The sequence below is a fragment of the Egretta garzetta genome, unplaced genomic scaffold, assembly GCF_000687185.1.
Source record: "Egretta garzetta isolate BGI_Z169 unplaced genomic scaffold, ASM68718v1 scaffold120, whole genome shotgun sequence".
Taxonomy (NCBI): domain Eukaryota; kingdom Metazoa; phylum Chordata; class Aves; order Pelecaniformes; family Ardeidae; genus Egretta; species Egretta garzetta.
In genome coordinates this window covers 1291405-1309824 of record NW_009258270.1, presented here as the reverse complement: position 1 = coordinate 1309824, position 18420 = coordinate 1291405, and the positions used below count along the sequence as shown (strand labels likewise).

The 18420-nt window shown below is 52.1% G+C and overlaps 1 protein-coding gene across 2 annotated transcripts in view; it reads left to right on the top strand.

The window, feature by feature from the left end:
* The window catches only part of CLUH (clustered mitochondria homolog), a 34056-nt gene that overhangs the window by 5090 nt on the left and 10546 nt on the right, over nucleotides 1-18420 (top strand). Inside the window, exons 1-15 of one of the 2 annotated variants that reach the window (XM_035889657.1) lie at nucleotides 159-2204; nucleotides 2860-3056; nucleotides 4659-4830; nucleotides 4989-5132; nucleotides 5344-5471; nucleotides 6139-6293; nucleotides 7690-7815; nucleotides 9623-9770; nucleotides 10527-10619; nucleotides 11175-11869; nucleotides 13018-13235; nucleotides 13862-13966; nucleotides 15105-15205; nucleotides 17258-17410; nucleotides 18041-18103. In XM_035889657.1, coding sequence (XP_035745550.1) covers nucleotides 2883-3056; nucleotides 4659-4830; nucleotides 4989-5132; nucleotides 5344-5471; nucleotides 6139-6293; nucleotides 7690-7815; nucleotides 9623-9770; nucleotides 10527-10619; nucleotides 11175-11869; nucleotides 13018-13235; nucleotides 13862-13966; nucleotides 15105-15205; nucleotides 17258-17410; nucleotides 18041-18103 — 2475 coding nt within the window. In that variant the 5' untranslated portion in view covers nucleotides 159-2204; nucleotides 2860-2882. Of the gene's footprint in view, nucleotides 1-158; nucleotides 2205-2859; nucleotides 3057-4658; nucleotides 4831-4988; nucleotides 5133-5343; nucleotides 5472-6138; nucleotides 6294-7689; nucleotides 7816-9622; nucleotides 9771-10526; nucleotides 10620-11174; nucleotides 11870-13017; nucleotides 13236-13861; nucleotides 13967-15104; nucleotides 15206-17257; nucleotides 17411-18040; nucleotides 18104-18420 lie in introns of those variants that run through there. The other variant, XM_009634037.2, reaches the window with a different exon arrangement.

Here is an 18420-nt window from a genome sequence, read left to right as displayed (position 1 = left end):
AAGAGGGATGGGAAGTGTGAACATGTTGTATTTCTGCAGACAAGAAACAGCCTTTCCCTTTCCGAAACAATCGGTAGTTTGGGGATTTGATGCTGCTGAGGAGTGAAAAGCAGAAGCGTGATCCTGGCTGGTAACTTCTGCTTGCTGTACACAAGCTTTCCCCGTCTTGCGTCGCTTTGCAGCTGAAGGTGTTTGCTGTGCTCAGACACCAGCGTGTACAGGGGTTGCTCAGCCCTCGCGTGAAGCCTGTCTCCTCCGGGGTTGGTTGGTCCCTGTGCACTGCTTTCCTCCTCCCCACTTCTGCCAGCTCGGCAGTTAATTCCTGCTCGCTATGGAGGGACCTTCTGTGCTGGATCTTGCTTAGAAAAAAGACGGAAAACAAAATCACGTTTACTCAGAGATGACAGTGTCCCTGTCCTGCCAACTGCTGTGGCATGGGATTTGGCTGTTTGTAAGCAGCACCTCGGGCTTGGCATCTGTGACGCTGTCGGAAAAGGTCCTTGGTCATGGATAGGTGGAGACTGGGGGTCTCGGGGCAGTGGGCAGCACCGCTGTGGCTGTGCCTGTATTTTGCCCTTGGCTGCTGCCACAGCAGTTGAAGACGGGCTGTTGGGTCTTCGGTCAGTGCTACAGCCTTCCCCATAGCCAAATTCTGCCTCCCCCTTCTGGCTGCTACAGCAGGAGCAAAAGTTCAGGGATCCTGCCCTGCCTGGGTGTGCAGGGGCTGGACCAAGGCTGGCTCAGGACCCTGGTGGGTCGTCCCGTCTCTGGTATTAGCAGCCCCAGGTGCAGCTTTTCTGCGATAGCTTTTCTCATCTCCCTCCTCGTCCCCGCGCGTTCAGGCCGTGCAGGGCTGTAGGGTGCGATGAGGGGCTCTCCCCAGCCCTCTGGGCATGGCGGGGTTTTTCTGAAACCACCTCTCTTGGGGAAATCTCGTGTGGAGCTTTTCTTCTTCCTTTCCAGCATGACTGCAGCTTGCTAGAGCCAGAGCCAGGCCTCTCATCTGGCTTGCCCATGGTTTCATCTGTCAAAGAAATGAACAGCTCTCATGAGGGACATACACGAAGTGACAGGGAACATGAGCAGCAGCTGCCGAGATGCGGAAGGCAGCAGGGGCTGCTTAAGGTAGCTCTGTTACCTGCTGCCTTTTGGAACGGGTGTGCTTTCCTTGTGTTCCGTGCTCTTTCACCGTGTCTAATTCAGCCTTGACAGTCGTCTCCGAGGCAGGTTTGCTGTTGGCAGTCGTAGTCTGGAGCAGGAGCATGACCCTCCGGGGACACTTCAGCGGGGCTTGTCGCTGCAGCCTCGTGTTGCGCTGCGGAGGGGAGCGAGGGGATATAGCCTTTCCATCCCTGGTTTTGTATGTGGTGAAGGTTGAGTGACTTTTCTGGGCTGCCGGAGCAGTTGGGGCTGATGGGTAAGAACTAGCCGTGATAGCTTTAGGTCTTCAAGCCCCAGCGCCAGTCTGCATGTCAGGAATGACGGAGGTTGAGCTGCCATCTCCCCTGGAGCGTGGCTGGGGCTGGGACTGATGCCTTGCTGGGAGGTGAGGAGGAGGAGGAGGAAAGAGACCCGCCAGGCGGAGCTGGCTGGAGGGCTGCAGCTTGGTGCTCAGCAGCCTCGGGGCGTTATCCTGGCTTTGAGCCGCCCTGACCCCATGCAGCCTTTCAGAAAGGCTGTTCCCAGTGCCCAGGAGAGCCCCCAGCCCGCTCCATCTGCGCTGCCTGCCAGCGGGTGCCTGGGAGCACCAAGCTAGAGCCACCACGTGTGACTTCGGGGTCTGGTGGCCGCGTGTGCTGGCTGCGTGTGGCCGGGCTGGGACAGCCGTGCTGCAAACACACCCTGCGGGGCGCGATGCCCGCTCCCCTCCAGCGTTTGCTGCCCGGGGTAGGCGGATCGGAGCGGTGCCCTGCTCCCAGGCTGGGGACAAGGGGGTCTCTTCCCTCTCCCAACAGCTGTCATCAGTGGCTCTTGCCGTGGCTCCAGCTTACTCTGGCAGCACCTCAGTCCAGCAACGCAGTGATCCTCTTTAGCGTGGATCCCCAGCCCAGTTTGGTGGGTGTAGGCTGCTTTAGGAGACCTGCAGCTTCCTAGATTTTATCAGCTCTTGGACATGATCCGCCTTATTGGAAAAGAAAACAAAGCGTTGTGGGAGCAGTGAAGTAGGTGGAGAGAGCTCCCGTCCCTGTGACGCATCTGTCTAAGTGAGTGCTTAAAATGTCGTCACCTTCTTCTTGAATAAAAGTGCTTAGGCAAAGCCTCTCCCTGGCACCATGGGATTTCTGCGAAGTATTTTGGAAGTGCAGGGGGTGGCCAGATGCAGGCAGGGGCGTGGGAGCTGTTTGTGTGCCTGTGGAGTAACCTGGCTCCCACGTGACGCACGGCTTAGCAATGCAAGTGCCGTCCCTTCCCCTCCCTCCTCTCGGGGCCGAGCAGCAGCGTACCAGGAGGTGTGTTAGGAGCTGTGTAACGTGTTGGTGCAGAGGTTACAGCTGCCTCCGGGCCGCAAAGCACCACACACCCATTTCTTTTAATTAAGAGGCTTCTTAAGACTAAACTGAATGTGTTGTACGCTGACCCATCCTTCCTGCTTTCCTTCCCTCCCCTCTCCGCACACGGTTTGTGGCAGATGCAAGCCCCGCAGGCGAGCGAGAGCACGTTAATTATGCTGCGAGGGGAAGGGCCTGGCACACCTATGTCTAGTAAACACCAAGTGCAGAATAAAATGCTGCCTTTTAACCCCTGGTTCGCTTGGGTTGGCCGGGGGAGGGTGGTGGTGTCCGAACCACGCTCTCCAGCCGCTTGGGGAGGACTGTCCGTTTGCTCAGACCATGTCTAACCCCCTCTCTTCTCGCCCAGAGCACCCGTCTGGCGTGGCACTGATGAATGGCAGCGGCCCGCATGAGAGCCTCAAGGGCGAGAAGGATGCCAGGCAGAACGGTCACGAGGAGGCTGACCCGGGAGAAGACGGGAACGACCAGGAGGTCATTGTCATACAGGACACAGGATTTACTGTCAAGATCTGTGCGCCAGGGATAGAGCCCTTTTCCCTGCAGGTACCTCCCTTCGCTGGCTGGGGAGGGGCATGGCGGCGGCGCTGGAGGAGGAGGAGGCGGGAAGCGTTTCAGCCAGGGTGCACACAGTGCTCTCCCTCCAGCCAGCCAGGCAGGGAAGGGGACTGTGCCCAGGAAGGCCCCCACGGCCTGGACAGTACCTTCAGGCTGCTCGCAGCTCCCTGACTCGTCCCTCCTCTGATGGGATTAAGTGGGGAAGGAGGCAGCAAGGCATGGAGGGTGCAGGAGAGGAGCTGCCTGACCAGTGGCTTCTCGAGAAAAAGGAAGAGAGGAGATGTGAGCAATAGGCTGTCCAGCACAGGCCTGCCTAGGCTTTGCAAGGACGGGGAGGGTGTTTTGCCCCGGATCCCAGGCGTGGAGCGAGGGGAGGAGGAGTCGGCTGAGGTGTAGCTGCTCCCTGTCCATTGCAGAGGGGCTCAGGCATGGAGCTGAGAACAGGGGCAATGGCCTTTCCACTTCTGGGCTGTTTTAAAGGAGGGATGTGAAAACACGATTTCTGGGTCTGACTCCCAGGAAAGGAAGATCCCTTGCTTGCCCAGCAGTTTCGGCATGGTGCTCCTTCAGGCTACCAGGGTTTGGTACAGTGACAGGCACTAGCACCGCTCAAGCACCAGCCTGAAGATGAAGGGAATGATGCAGTCTCTGCTTTCCCTCTGCATGAAGAGCTCTGCGTGTGTCATGTGGACAATGACATGTGCTGCCAGGCAGGACGGGCTTTGACATGCCTAGCTGATATGCCAATTTAGCTTGATATTTCACTGAAAACCATTTGGATGAAGGAGCTCTTATTCTGGGGGGAGGCATCTGGAGTCTAAACCCGGTGGGAGGTCTTATCTCCCGGAGACCAGCAGAGAGTGCAGTGAAATTACATCCCCTGTGGAATGAGCTGTATCTCAGCCTAGCTTTTTTCTCCTTTAAATCCCTTTGGCTGTTAGTTTTAATAGGCTAATAATAGCAGGCCATGTTGTTTACAGCAGCTTATGTAAACTACCCTGAGTCCTCCTAGCTTGAGAGCAGTGTCTGGTGCTGGAGCCAGCGCAGGGAGGTAGGAGAGCAGCCCTGGTGCACAAGCCGGGGCGGTTTCTTGCGTCACGGGAGCCGCGTGCTTGCAGGCAGCGTGCCCTGGAGGTGTGGCACTGGCACGGGCATGCCATACCATGCTGCGCGTACCGCAGCAGATCGAGTGGAGGAAATGGTCTGTTTTCCATGTGCATCATTCAAAGCCTCACCACAGATGTGCAGTGTGACTGGTTAAGGGAAGAGCCCCCGGTTTCCCTTCCACCCTCTGTTCCTTCACTGCCCTCTCTGCCACCTCTGTCCCATGCCAAGTGCTTGGCACAGCCTAGGCTGTGACACCTTGGGGTGCCAAGCCCTGTGGGATGGAGCTGGGGTGGCCGACCCTGCCAGAGGTGGCAGTGGCCTTGCAGCAGGGACAGAAGTGATCTTCCTGGGGGGGAGAGCTAGAGTCTGCCTGTCCAAGCTTGAGAGGTGCAAGAGGTGTTTGATCCTCCAGCAGAGGGACAAAGTTTGGGAAGAACACGTGTGAGGACTGAGAATAACTGTCTGGGTTCTTCCCTTCTTAAGGTCTCTCCTCAAGAGATGGTGCAAGAGATCCACCAAGTTTTGATGGACCGTGAGGATACCTGCCATCGGACTTGCTTCTCTCTGCAGCTGGATGGCAATGTCCTTGATAACTTTGCTGAGCTGAAAACTATTGAAGGACTGCAGGAGGGCTCGCTGCTGAAAGTGGTGGAAGGCAAGTGCCTTCAGACTTTGGGGGGGAATGAGCGGGGGTTTTCGTAGGGAGTGGTTTGGGCCAAGTGGCAGCCCTTTCCTGTGGTTCCTTTTTGAGACGTGTGTGCCAAAGGAGTAAGCTACTGTGTAATTCCAGTTTCTTTCCTCTTTGCTCATCAGAGCCATACACAGTGCGAGAAGCCAGGATACACGTGCGTCACATTCGGGACCTTCTGAAGAGTCTTGACCCGTCAGATGCTTTCAATGGTGTGGACTGTAATTCATTGTCCTTCCTGAGTGTCTTCACTGAAGGCGACCTGGGAGGTATGGGGCAAAAAAGCTTCTCTGGTGTGGTCAGTGTTTTCATTCCCCTGACTCCTTGCTTCGTTAAAACATGTCGTAGTGATCAGCTGTCCCACATCATTCAGGAGTGCAGAGACACACTCGGAGCACTTCTGTGTTCCTCCTTAAATAATTACAGGAGGAGAGAATGCTTTGTTTTTCAGCACTGACTTTCTATCTCTGTCCATTCTAGACAGTGGAAAACGGAAGAAGAAAGGTACCGAAATGGAACAAATTGACTGCACCCCTCCTGAACATATCCTGCCAGGTAGCAAAGAGAGACCCCTGTGTGCCCTTCAGCCCCAGAACAGAGACTGGAAGGTAGAGTTCTCCTGTGTCATTAAAACAGCTATTGGCACATTCCTTGCAGCAAACTGGTGTTCAGGGATCGAAAGCTGCGCTGAAGTGGACTTTGGGATTTGCTCTGCTTGATGCTTAATGAGTGCTGGAATAGCGCTGCTTAGCCAAAGGAATAAAGTCCAAGAGTTTGTGTGCAAAACCCTGGACACCGAGTCTGGGCATCTGCAGAGAGTAAAATGGCCAGTCTTGTTGGGAGGGGTGGCAGGGAAGGGAGAACAGTGTTTCTCCGCAAGGTCCTGGAGACAAGATCTGCAGATCACTACAAATTGCCCTTAGCTTTCCCATACCCTCCCACTTGGATTCCGGTTTAGAAGTTGCCATTTGAAAACCAGTACAGCAAGAAATCCATGCCTTGTGCAGCCCAAAGGCCCAGGGTGTCTTTTTTTTTTTTCTTTTTTTTACCCATATCTTACGGTATGAAAGGCAGCAAACTGAGGCAAATTAGTGGACTGCAAATGGCTTGAGGAAGGCCATGCTCTTGAGACCAGGGGTGGTTTTGTAAGCTCTGTTTCTGGAATCAAGCGAGGGCGGCAGGTAAAAGGAATCTGGCATGTACATCGAATGGCTCTGTAACTCGAGGGAATTAATACCTGCTGACGGGAGTTGCTTCTGTTGTGTTCTTCTGTAGCCTTTGCAGTGCCTAAAGGTATTGACGATGAGTGGCTGGAACCCTCCACCGGGTAACCGGAAAATGCATGGGGACCTCATGTATTTGTATGTCATCACGGTGGAGGATCGGCACGTCAGTATCACTGCGTCCACTCGAGGATTTTACTTGAATCAGTGAGTATCAAGACTCCTCCTGTCCTGCCGTGCAGCAGGGAGCTTGCGATAGCCAACAGAAAAAGAACCCACAAACAAACAATTGCTGCTTTTTTTTTTTTGGTGGAAAATAGCCTGTATTAATTCGCTGCTCACATGGGTTTGTGGGAGCTGCTATACTGGACTGGGCTGTTCAGTTATGCCTGGTACCATGTCTCCACAGTAGATAAATGCCTGATGCTTTAGGGAAAGTTTAAACATCCCATAATGTCATCAGCTAATCAGAGCATTTTGAGTTGGGAAGGAATTCCTTCCTGACCATTGCAGCTATCTCATTTTGCCCTAAAGCAAAAGCACAGCCTGTCAGAACTTCCAAAGCTGGGCACAGATTTGACTAGATTTTTAACATTTTCTTTTAAATAGTGACTGTGAGGGACCGGTGAAGTGGCGGGGCTGTGCCTGTTGGTGGGTGCACTGAGGGAAGAGGGGCAGGGTCCGTCCAGCCCAGTAGCCTGTAACAGAGGGCTATTGAGTCAAGGATGGACAGGAGAGAACTTCAGAGCAACAAAACCTGAGCAACCATCAGCGCAGAAACATCTCTGGGTGGCCTTGATCCTGCAGTCCAGATAATTGCTTGGACAACCATAACTGGGTGTTTGAGATACAAGGTTATAATTCCCAGAAGGCGAATGAAGCTGCCTGAAGAGAAGGAGAGCTTAAAATATAGAAGCACATTTCCACCTTCTGTCTCATTGTGAAATGGAAGTGCTCTGTGTTAAACTGGCTCCTGGAAGAAATAATTGTAGTCTGTTGTTTCCCCCCAGATCTGTAAAAGTGTTAAAAGTAATGAGTCCAAGGGTACACATGTGAGCGCAGGTCCCAGGAGACGAGGTGGCACAACGAACACTAAACAAGCAGCCTTTCTGAGTTTGGCAAGATCTCACCTGGAGAGGGGGACCTGTCGGTGTGCTCCTGGCAGGTCTGGTGCCCAGCCTTCCGGCTGGGAGACAAGGTTATCTCGGGAGGGCACCGACTGTTTGGTCGGTGGTTGGAGAAACCGCTGCATTTTCTGTTAAGCAAAGGCCCTTTTGGTGTGTTTGGGAAGCTCTAGGAAAGCAGTCCTTCTCTGCTAGAAAAATAGAAGCCTTTCTTGAACCTGGTGGTGGATGAAAGAAGGTCTAAATTAAATTTGCTGTACAGGTACAGGGTTACTAGCTGTATCTCTTGGGGAGAGGCTGGAGAGGACCCTTGCAGCCCCCGTGCCATGTGGTCTCCATTTTGCGAGCCAGGGCACATTGTGCAGGACTTCCGTGTGGTGCATATGTGGAAAGCTCTCACTCATGTGCTGCGTTCCGAGGGTATGGGAAGTCTCGGGTACGGCAATGGCTTCTGACTTTGTTTCTTTTTTCTCTTGCAGGTCTACTGCATACAACTTCAATCCCAAACCTGCAAACCCCAGTTTTCTCAGTCATTCCTTGGTGGAACTGCTTAACCAGATCAGCCCTACCTTCAAAAAAAACTTCTCCGCTCTGCAGAAGAAACGGTAGCAGCATTCTTTCCTCTCTAGTTGCCTTGAGTAGTTGGTTGTGAAGTTGCTTGGTGAGGCTCAGCTATGGGGCTGGTTCTGTGGGAACTGGATGTCACTGGTATAGCAAGGATTGCAATGCCTGCTTTCCCTGAGCTCCCGTAGCGGTGGGGTGGTTGGGACATGCGAGTCTGTGCAGCAAGGACCACAGAACACCTGGCTAAGTGTCAGGGCAGCACCCTGGTGTAACTGGCTTTCCCTTGCTGGAAACACGGAGCTGTCAGAGCTGATGTGACTCCTCTGCTGCTGTTCAGCACGACAGTAACAGAGGCCTGTGGAAACCCAGAGTCCTGGTCCTTGTCCACTGGATGGTTTCTCTTGGCTGTAGCTCCCAGATGGCTCTTGCTTACAGCATGGAGATTTACAGATTTTGGTTCTGCCTAAAGCAAGGGATGGGGGGACAACAGCTTTCCATTGCCATGGGAGTATCAGTTGTGGGGCTTACCTGGAATTCAGTGCTCTCTGTCCCTGCTGAGGGACTGAACACGTAGGGTGAGGGACTGAACACGTAGGGTGAGGGACTGAACACGTAGGGCAATTTGTGCAGCGGGAGAGAAAGCCCAGAGGTGGACAGCAGCATTCACAGATGGGAAACTGCTGATGTGTTGACCAGCTCCTGCGCTGTGGGTCTCCTCTCCAAGTCTGTGTGTTGGCTATGTGCCTCGTGGGAGACTTGATGACTTCCTAGCTAGCCAGGCAGCAAAGAGTTAATGTGAAGCATGGCCACATGCTGCAGCAGCAACTGGGCTGGTAACCTGATCGGTAGGTACTACTTCCCCCCCCAGTCCAAAAAAGAGACTGAAGTGTAAAATATCAGGACAGGTAACACATGAGGGCTTTGCATAGGCTTATGGTGGGGAGAGGATATTTTACACATGTCCATGCATGTTTATTTTCTCTAATTTCCTCTAACTGCTATAATAATAATAATAATAATAAAACAATGATGTATTGTTCTATTCTGCTGTCCTTGCTGCAGGGACCATTTATTCCGCTCCAGGACAGCGGGTCCTGTGCAAAAGCCTGTCATTCTTTAGAGTCCACTTAATGAACTGCCTCTGCTCAGCGGGGTGCAAATTGACAGGCACATTGTGCGGCTTTCGGGAGCTCTGCTTCTGCTCTCATTAAGAAGATGAAAGTGACACTAGACAAGGGCTGGAAATTAGCAGTGGCCTCCAGCCACCACTGTGACTATCTGGCCATTTAAAAATGATTATCCTGTATTGCTGCTTGGGCCAGAAGTAAATACAGATGAGGCTCCAGCACCTGCTGAGGGCAGACAGATCACACAAGAGGCTGTTTGGCGAAGCTTGCTTTTTGACTTCATTAGTGGATGTGTGCTGTAGGCTGGCTTTATAATGCAACCCGCGTGGGTATGGACCGGTGTGAGAGCTGAGGGCCTGTCTGAGGGGTGGCTGGTGTCTCTGACCTGGCTGTCGGAGAGCTGGGAGTGGGCATCCTCTGCCTGCGAGCGTAGAGGGTGATGGGGATCTCCAGGGATAGAACTGAGGATAGAACTGGGGAAGAGGGGATGGGGAGAGCCCAGGTAATTCTGCAGACTGCTGTTGAGAGATGCTGCCCGTGCCAGTCAGTTGTTGGGGAGCATAGTACTTGTTAAATGAAGGTCTGCTGTGCTGCTTGTGAGGCCTGGTCTTGTTCTGTTGTTTGTCAGAAGCCGGTGTTGCAGCAGAGGGAAAATTCTCTTGGAATAGAAAGAAATTTTCCTTTGGAAAAAATGTCTTAATTGTTTTCACTCCCAAACTAGGGTTCAGAGACACCCTTTTGAAAGGATAGCCACTCCTTTCCAAGTGTACAGCTGGACGGCTCCGCAAGCGGAACATGCCATGGACTGCGTCCGGGCAGAAGATGCTTACACTTCTAGACTGGGCTATGAGGAGCACATACCTGGACAGGTACTGGTCTTGCTTTGCCTGGGAACTCTGGCAAGAGTTTTGCTGCCAGCTGCTCTGGGAACTGATTAACTTTTAGCAAGTAGACCTCTGGTATTTGTGGAAGGGTTTTGCTCATCAAGGGAAAACTTGCGGGATTCCTTGTTCTTGACATTGCCCTTGGCTACAGGGGCTGTGCTGCTCAGGCTGCAACTCCCCGAGCACATAAAGGTCTGAGAGGAGCAACTTCTGCTTGGGTGTTCATAAATCCTATGTCCCTCCTCCGACAAGTGTCACTGCACAGACGGCAGAGCATTCTTCCATGCCAGTCAGGCCTGGAATGGCTCTAATGTGTCTGAGCAAACTATTCTAAATGCTTCAGTTGCAGCTTCATAGCATAAAACCCTGCAGGCCGTGAGCGGTGCGGGACTGTAACGGCTGCCCGTGGGTGGCTGTTGCCTGTGGTGTGACCACATCACGGTGTGCTGGCTAATGACACCTGCCCCATGCTCCTCCAGAGCTAGCAAGCTGCTATTTCAGTTAAACTGCACCATATAAGCTGGGCTAATGTAAGATCTATCCCAAACTGCTGTTGAATAAAGCCCACTCACGGGGAGTGTTCATTCCTTCTGCTAATTCACTTCCTCAACTCCATGGCAGCCTGAATTCTTGCCCCTTCCCCTCCCTTCTCTCACAAAATGCCTCGTAAAGGAAAAATGCTGACTTGCCAGCCCCTTCACACACAATGCATGGCTTCCCACAAGGCTTTGACTCTTTCAGACCAGAGACTGGAATGAGGAGCTGCAGACCACGCGAGAGCTGCCACGCAAGAACCTGCCCGAGAGGCTGCTGAGAGAACGAGCCATTTTCAAGGTAACTTTGGGATGTGCAGGCAACTCCTTGACACGACCCCTTCTCTGCTGCCCGTATTGCATCTGGGCTCTTTACTTGGGCTGCCCTTTAGAAACTGCAGGAGGAGGATCCCTGTTTGTAAGCTAGGGGGTCTTGTTCTCTCCTGCATGTCTGCCTTCTGCTCCCAGCCCCGCAGAGAATTGCGCTCTTGACCCTGTGTCTCCCTGCTGACCCCCAGGCAGCCTTTTCGTAGTCTTCTGCTGTTCTATCTGATCCTGTCCTCCTTTGAGTGGGTGGGAGGAACAGGGGAAGGGGGGGGCACACTTACACCTAAGCCCTCCCCTGCAAAGAGCTAATGAGTCTTGAGCCATGTCGATCACTAATGCTCTGGCTCGTGGAGCTTGTATCCAAGCCACTAGCCAGGCTCACAAAAGTAAGTGCCAGCCAACCTGCCTGCCTGCTGGAAGGCTATCAGGAGCAGGGGCGTGAAGGAGAAAACTGCAGGGAGCTTTGAGAGTGAGGTGCTGGGAGGGTGGGAGCCCTTCCTTACCCAGCTTTCTCTCCACCTATCTCCAGGTTCACAGCGACTTCACTGCAGCAGCAACAAGAGGTGCTATGGCTGTCATCGATGGCAACGTCATGGCCATCAACCCCAGCGAAGAGACCAAGATGCAGATGTTCATCTGGAACAACATTTTCTTCAGCCTGGGCTTTGACGTCCGTGACCACTACAAGGACTTTGGTGGAGATGTTGCTGCTTACGTAGCTCCTACCAATGATCTCAATGGTGTGCGGACCTATAATGCTGTGGATGTAGAAGGGCTGTACACGCTGGGGACTGTAGTGGTGGATTACAGAGGTTACAGGGTGACAGCTCAGTCTATTATTCCTGGCATCTTGGAACGGGAGCAGGAACAGAGCGTCATCTATGGGTCAATAGACTTTGGCAAGACAGTTGTCTCTCATCCCAAGTACCTGGAGCTGCTGGAGAAGACCAGCAGGCCGCTTAAGATCCAGAAGCACAAAGTCCTCAATGACAAGAATGAGGAGGTGGAGCTGTGCTCCTCAGTGGAGTGCAAAGGCATTATTGGCAACGATGGGCGTCACTACATCCTGGACCTGCTCCGCACTTTCCCTCCAGATCTAAACTTCCTGCCTGTTGAAGGGGAGGAGATGCCAGAGGAATGTAAGAAAATGGGGTTCCCCAAGCAGCACAGACACAAGCTTTGCTGCCTCCGGCAAGAGCTTGTTGATGCTTTTGTAGAACACAGGTGAGTTGAGCTCCCCCCTTCCTCTACCTGCAACTGGTAACCGTCCGAGTCAGGACCATGCTGTGTTGTCCCAGGGACATCACAACAGAGCTCCCAGAAGTGGGCAGCCACTTTCCCTATGGCTTGGCTGTGCAGGTGCAAGTACAGAAACTTAATTAATGAGAGGTGAAAACGGTAGGGATTGTGACAGGGTTACAGGTTTTTGTGGTTTGCTTTTTTTCCTCCAGATCTATTTTATTGTTTGCCATCTAAACACTTAGAAGCTTTTCTTTCCCCACAGATATCCTGTGCACCTGATGGCTAGGGAATAGGAAGGATTTATGCTTCTTTTTAAGGCTCTCCAGATGTCTTGAATGCTACCTTTTTTTACTAGGGGCTGAAAAAAGATCACCTATGGGAACTGCTGCAGGCACTTTTGTGGTGGGATGAGTTGGCATTTGGGCTTGCTCAGTGCAGGCGAGGCACTGGGAGCTCTGGGAGCAGGAGAAGCCAAAGTCGTGTGGTCCTGGTGCTGTTAACGCTCCTGCTCCCGATGGGAAGGGCTGCAGGTGCTCTGCTGTCACAGATGGTCAGAGCCTCTGCTTCGCTTGCTGGGAAGACAAGCCCTCCAGTTGCTGACAGAGGAGCCCTGCCCGCTGAGCAACCAGTTCTGCAGCCAGCGCCCTTCCCAGTTCTGCCACGTGCCTGCAGGCAGGCTTTGCTGCTCCCTGGGAGAGCTTCCAGACCAGCAGCCTGCAGGACCATGGCCGTAGGGTGCTGCTGCTCCTCCTTGGCTAGCAGAGGCTGGGCCTCCCTCTGCTGAGGTCTCCTGGCAGAGTTGCCGCTGGTTTGTGTTCGCATCTGGCAGTGAGAGTCTTCCCGAGCTGTCCGCTGATGCTGCACATGGAAAGCAATTTGTAACCGCTGCAAGGAGATGAGTTTCCCATTGTGATGGGTGATGAAAGCCCACTTCTTTTGCTTCTTCTGATAAACTAATGTGCACTCCTTTGATTTTCGGAAAGCTCATGAGAAGAGGATGCGCATCCTGCCTTTCCACAGGGACACTGTATGGTCTGCAATGCTGACTTTGGGAGGTTTCTCCTTGCAGAGCAGTGGCGATCCTCTTGGATTCTCCTGCTGTGCTGAATTCCTCTTTTCCTTTACTGTAGGTATCTCTTATTCATGAAGCTGGCTGCGCTGCAGCTGATGCAGCAGAAAGCCAACAAACAGGAGAGCTCGGGTGCGCTGGAAAATGGCGCCTCTCCGGAGAACGGTACTGCAGAGAGCGAGAAGTCTGAGTCAGAGGATGGTAAAATAGATGATAACGTGACTGGACTTGATCAGGTGAAAGAGCTGGCTGAGACCATTGCATCTGATGATGGAACAGGTATTTCATCCTCAGCACCAGAAGCAGCCCAGGCCTCCTGGGTGCGGGTGGTCGGGGTGATTATTTGTTGTTAAACAGGACGAGCACTGGCTGCTTCTATCAATATTGTCTTGGCTCTTTGCGTAGAGCTGTTCACACACTAATGAATTAATCACCCTGGGGGCTGGCTGGGGAGGCAGGCGAGTGTCTCTGAATGCAGCAAGCCCATCAGCTCTGCTGCAGGAGCCAGAGCCTGGCCAGCAAGCTGGCCTGCAGGGCCATCGGCCGGGGCTGGGCTGCCAGAGGCTTAGTGCAGGTGGAGGGGAGCGGGCTGTGGCAGGGCTGGGAAGCCTGCGATGCACAGACACCTTTGGGAATCCCGGGCTTGGATTTCTGAGTATCTGTGGCTGGGGAGTGCCAGCGGGGTCCATGGGTTTTCTGGGTCATCTTACGTGCTCTTGTTCAGACTTTGCATTTTGCAGCCATTTTCCTTTCCAAATACCTTACAAGTGATTGTTTTTATAATGGGTTTCTGCAGAATGTGCCATTGTTGCTGCTTTTAGTAACAAAACTTTTCATTTAATAGCTCGGCTTGTCATTTTCTGAAATCCACATTCATTTGTATTCTGTCTTTCTCCCTGCTCCAGTGGATCCCAAAAGCAGAGAAGTGATTCGAAATGCTTGCAAGGCTGTAGGCTCCATTAGCGACACGTCATTTGACATTCGGTTTAACCCAGATATTTTCTCACCAGGTATGTCTACAAAGAGCTGGTTTTAGTCCTCCTTCAGAGGTTTGCTGGGTCCAGCCATCTACAGACAAAAAACTGTGTTCTGTAGCCAGGAATATTGCTGGCTGGGCATGGTGCAGGATTCTCTGTGCAGCAGAAAGATAGAGAAAAGAAAGACGTGTAATTGATTGCAATGCTCGAGCTACCAAATGCAGGCAGTAAGCTGTCTCCCACTGCTACACTCCGGGGAGGTCTGCAGGTTGCTGCCAAGAATATTCTTGTGATTCTCCAGCCTCCCAGCTGCTAGACCACATGAAAAGAAACAGAGGGAGGGGGAAAAAAATAAATTTGATCCTAATGTAGTAGTTTACACAAAACCCAACAGTTGTAGTTGAAGGACTGACTGATGGTACATCCTCCGTGAAGGGCAGGGTTTGTTTCAGGAACACTGGGGTAAGCAGGTCACTTCAGAACACAAGCATCAGTTGTATGTATGCGGTGTATGTAGCTTTACATGGCTGGAATCGGTATTTTTTTATTTGGAAATACAGGAGAAGCTCCCAGAGTGTTTATGGGGGCGAATACCGAGGCTGTAGGCATGCAGGTTGCAGGGGAATGGCCTTATGGTTGAATTTAGCTTGGAATAAATGTGTCAGAAGGAGCATGTGTTTTGAAATGCCCAAGCATCTTCTAAGGCTGGTAAGGGTTAGTGCTTTGGCACCGGCTTTGCAACTATAACTTTAAAATTTAATTTTGGTGTGCAAAAGCAAAAGGCTCTGAGTTTCTTGCACTTGCAGTGTTTGCTGGTCCGTCTGCTGAAATGTTCCCACTCCCGTCTAGCCAGTCTTTTGCACTGGAATTGTACATAGCACTTTGCAATAGATAGAATGGACCAGATAAAGAGCAGAATTTGGGCTTTTAAAAGCTACGTTAAGAACGAATGAGTGGGCAGGAGCAGCATAGCTACTAACCAAGCAGAGCAGCTAATGCTCTTTCCATTGAAACACGTTGTAGAGTAGATGAGCTTTTGAAGAAGCATCTTTAGTTCCAGGGAGACAGAATCACTTTAACTTCTTACCTGCTCTTACTCTATGCTTTCTGTACACGACTCGTTTCTTCTTTGAGTTGATGTCTCTAATGTTTTTCTCTTTTCCTCTCCTAGGTGTTCGTTTTCCCGAGTCTAGCAAAGAGGAGGTACAGGATCAGAAGCAGTTGCTGAAGGATGCTGCTGCGTTCTTGCTGTCGTGCCAGATCCCAGGTTTGGTAAGGAACTGAGGACCAGCAGTGCTGTCCCCAATGACAGCTTGCCTGAAACCTGGCTGCTCTGAGCAAGCACTGACGCAGCGGGACGCCAGCTTCGCCTCCCAAGCAAATGCTGGGTTCTGCTGGCAGCAGAGTTCTGGCACCAGTGGTGAGGTACAGGGAACAGCGCAAGCACCTCGGGTGCAAGCGCAAGAGCGTTTTCCATTTGCCACATCATGGCACAATTTTCCCCACTTTTGGCACTAGTAATTAACAGCCATTGCTAAGGGTTTAGGACAATAAAGACCACGTAAGTCATCCTCCCTAACCCTAGGCATCCTGCACAGCTTACTGTATTATCTGACCCTGAGTGTGACTCAGCTGGTGACTAATAATTTGGAGTGAACTGGGAAATTGTTCTTACTAATACCTGTTGTAGAAACTCCCTCTGTAAGTCTTAAGCATGTTGGGTGCTTACCCATGCACCTAGCTAGATAAGAAATACCAGCTTTTCCCTTCTCAAAACACTCTCTAAATTGTGTGCTAATGGATATGTTATGGCAGGCACTGTGACTAGGAGGGAAGAATTAACGATCCCCACTCTGAGAGGTTCAAGAGTTGTTGGTCTTATGTAGGAGGGGATTTTCCTTGCTGGAAAGTTTCTTCTGAACTCTAAATCCACCAGTTTTGTAGTCAGCATAACCTTTAAGACTAGCTATTCAGCCTTGAAATAAAAAAGGAGGGGGAGTGAATCAGACAAGGGCTTGGTGGCTGTTGTTTCACAAGGTGGTTGGTACACTAATACATAAACCCAAAATGCTGCACAAGCATGTGTGAGGGCAAGTCAGGTCAGTCGCTGTAAGCAGGCGGCCCTCCGTACTCTGCCTATCAGAGTAACTGGTGCTACTCCAGGATGTGACTCTTTATCAGCACTGCAACACAACTTAAAATGCAAGCGCCATTTCCCCTTATCAGCTACGCGTGCACAACTCCATGTAGCCTTTTTAATTGGAAATGTTTTTCTTTAGTGACTGTGAGGCCCTTAAAGAAGGGTGAGCCCGCTCGTTCCACAAGCGTTAGTTAAATAAGCCGTGCCAAAGGGAAAGCGGTTCTCATTGCCTGAGCCACAGGAGTCCTCTGAGTCCCTGCTCTGCTACTGAGTTCCTGCGTGGCCTCGGGCAAACCGCTGGAGGTCGTGTGCTGAGCTGTGCTGAACGCTGCCGCTGTCTCCACCGGTCTCCCTGGGCCGCTGGAGACGCTGTGTGCTCAGCGCCTGACTACAACCCTCTGCGCTGCTCCGCGGGGCCTCTGCCTCTGCTTGTTTTGTGCAGGGAACTGGATGAAGCCTGAGCTGTTTTGCTGTGACAGCTGATCTCTCGGCACCTCAGTTGCTCAGTGCGTACTGGGATTGCACAGAGCTGCTCATTCTCCACTGAGACAAGTGTAAAAATGGTACAAGCGGCAAGGAGCTTGCACAAACGGCTTTGGGCTGCCTGCTGCAGGTGTTCCCCCTGCCCCTGTAGCGTGGTGGTCTTGGGTGTTACAGCACTCTGACCACCGAAAGAGCCTTGCTCGGGGCCACTGTTGGCCTTCGGGGTGACCCTGAACCCCAGGTTAACAGAGGTGTGTGGGTGGATTGCCATCCCGTTAGCACTGGAGAAACAGCTCTGCCTCCTGCTGCTGGCACAGGGGGCTGGAGGCCATGGCCGCTCGGGGTTCCCTTTGTGCCAGACCCCGGGGCAGCAGTCCCACCCCAGAGCGGAGCAGAGGAGACGCTAACCAGAGCTCCTGAGGAGTCTCCAGGCTGAATTGATGCCCTTTGCCTGCGTGGAGCCTATGGCCTGAGGCAGGGAGCACCGGGCAGCCCTTGCTCCAGCTGATCAGTGCTCTGCGCTTACCAGCTCTTGCCGTGCTTGTAACTTAAATGTCATCCCTGGAAACTGCCTTCTCTGTCAGGCAGCACCTTTTTTCCTCCTCAGGCAGATTTTTTTTTTTTTCCTTAAATTTTTTAAAAAGCAAAATTCTTTCCTTCCTGTTTGCTCTCTGTAACTGAAGTTTGCGTATACCCTGCAGGTCAAAGACTGCCTGGATCACACGGTGCTCCCGATGGATGGGGCTACCTTAGCTGAGGCCATGCACCAGAGGGGCATCAACATGCGTTACCTGGGCAAAGTGATCAACTTCATCACCAAGACCCCTGGCCGTGCTCAGCTGGATCACATTTTTGTAAGCATCAGGCTTAACTCCAGACTGACAGTTAAAACTGTCTCCGGCATAATTTGCCCTGTATAGATTCCAGTTTGGCCAATTGTTTTCTCTGTGTGAAAATTAACAGCTTCAAAAATAGAGGGGGAGGGAGAAGGACCTCTAAGTGGTGGATGGGGAGTTTTGCTCCCAAATCTGTAACGGCTTTCAGAGTGTTAGAGGGTTTGGGTGTCCTTTGGGATAGAGAGTTGCTTCAGGGATTTCCAAGCGTAACAGCAGGCAACACGCGGTTGGATTTTAAGCCATGCATTCTTTAAGCCTCAGATCTGTCAGGGCTTTGGATCAAATGGGAGCTGTGAGCGCGGCTGCCCGCGAGCATGCGCAGGGCTGGTGCTGTGGCGGCTCCCGGGGCACCGCTGGAGCTGAGCCGCGCCACGCGGGGTGGCTTGTGGTCACCGTGCGTGGGTGCGCAGGGGGCTCTTCCCCGGCTCTGGGAGCGTTGGCAAATGCAAAACAGTTCTGAGCTGCAGGGTAAGGACTGGAGAATGCGTCTCTGCAGGTCTTGCTAAAAGCCCACTTCAAAAGCGTAGCGTGTTTTTCATTCTTATTGCTGCCTGACTCGTAACCTCTGCTCTTTATTCCTTTGGGTAGAAAATAGGAATTGGTGAATTGATCACTCGATCGGCTAAACACATCTTCAAGACGTACCTCCAGGTATGACCTGCAGTCTAACCTCTCCCCTTGCGTGTCCTCTCTAATGACTTTTTCCCACAAATGGAGCGCTGTTTGAGTCTCCTCTCTCATTAGGCAATTCACAGGGGTTGCCTAGCAACGGGAAGTACAATCTCATTAGCGCTAACATAGGTGCGGGTCTGTGTGTAAGGGAAAACAAGTTCCCACTTGAAGATCACTTTCCCAGAGAGTAATCATTCATGCTTTTCTTCCCCAGATTCTCACTCATTATGTTGACGGCTTTTAAAAGTGAAATCACAGCTTGTTTTCCTTGTAGTACCTTCTCATAAACAGTGTTG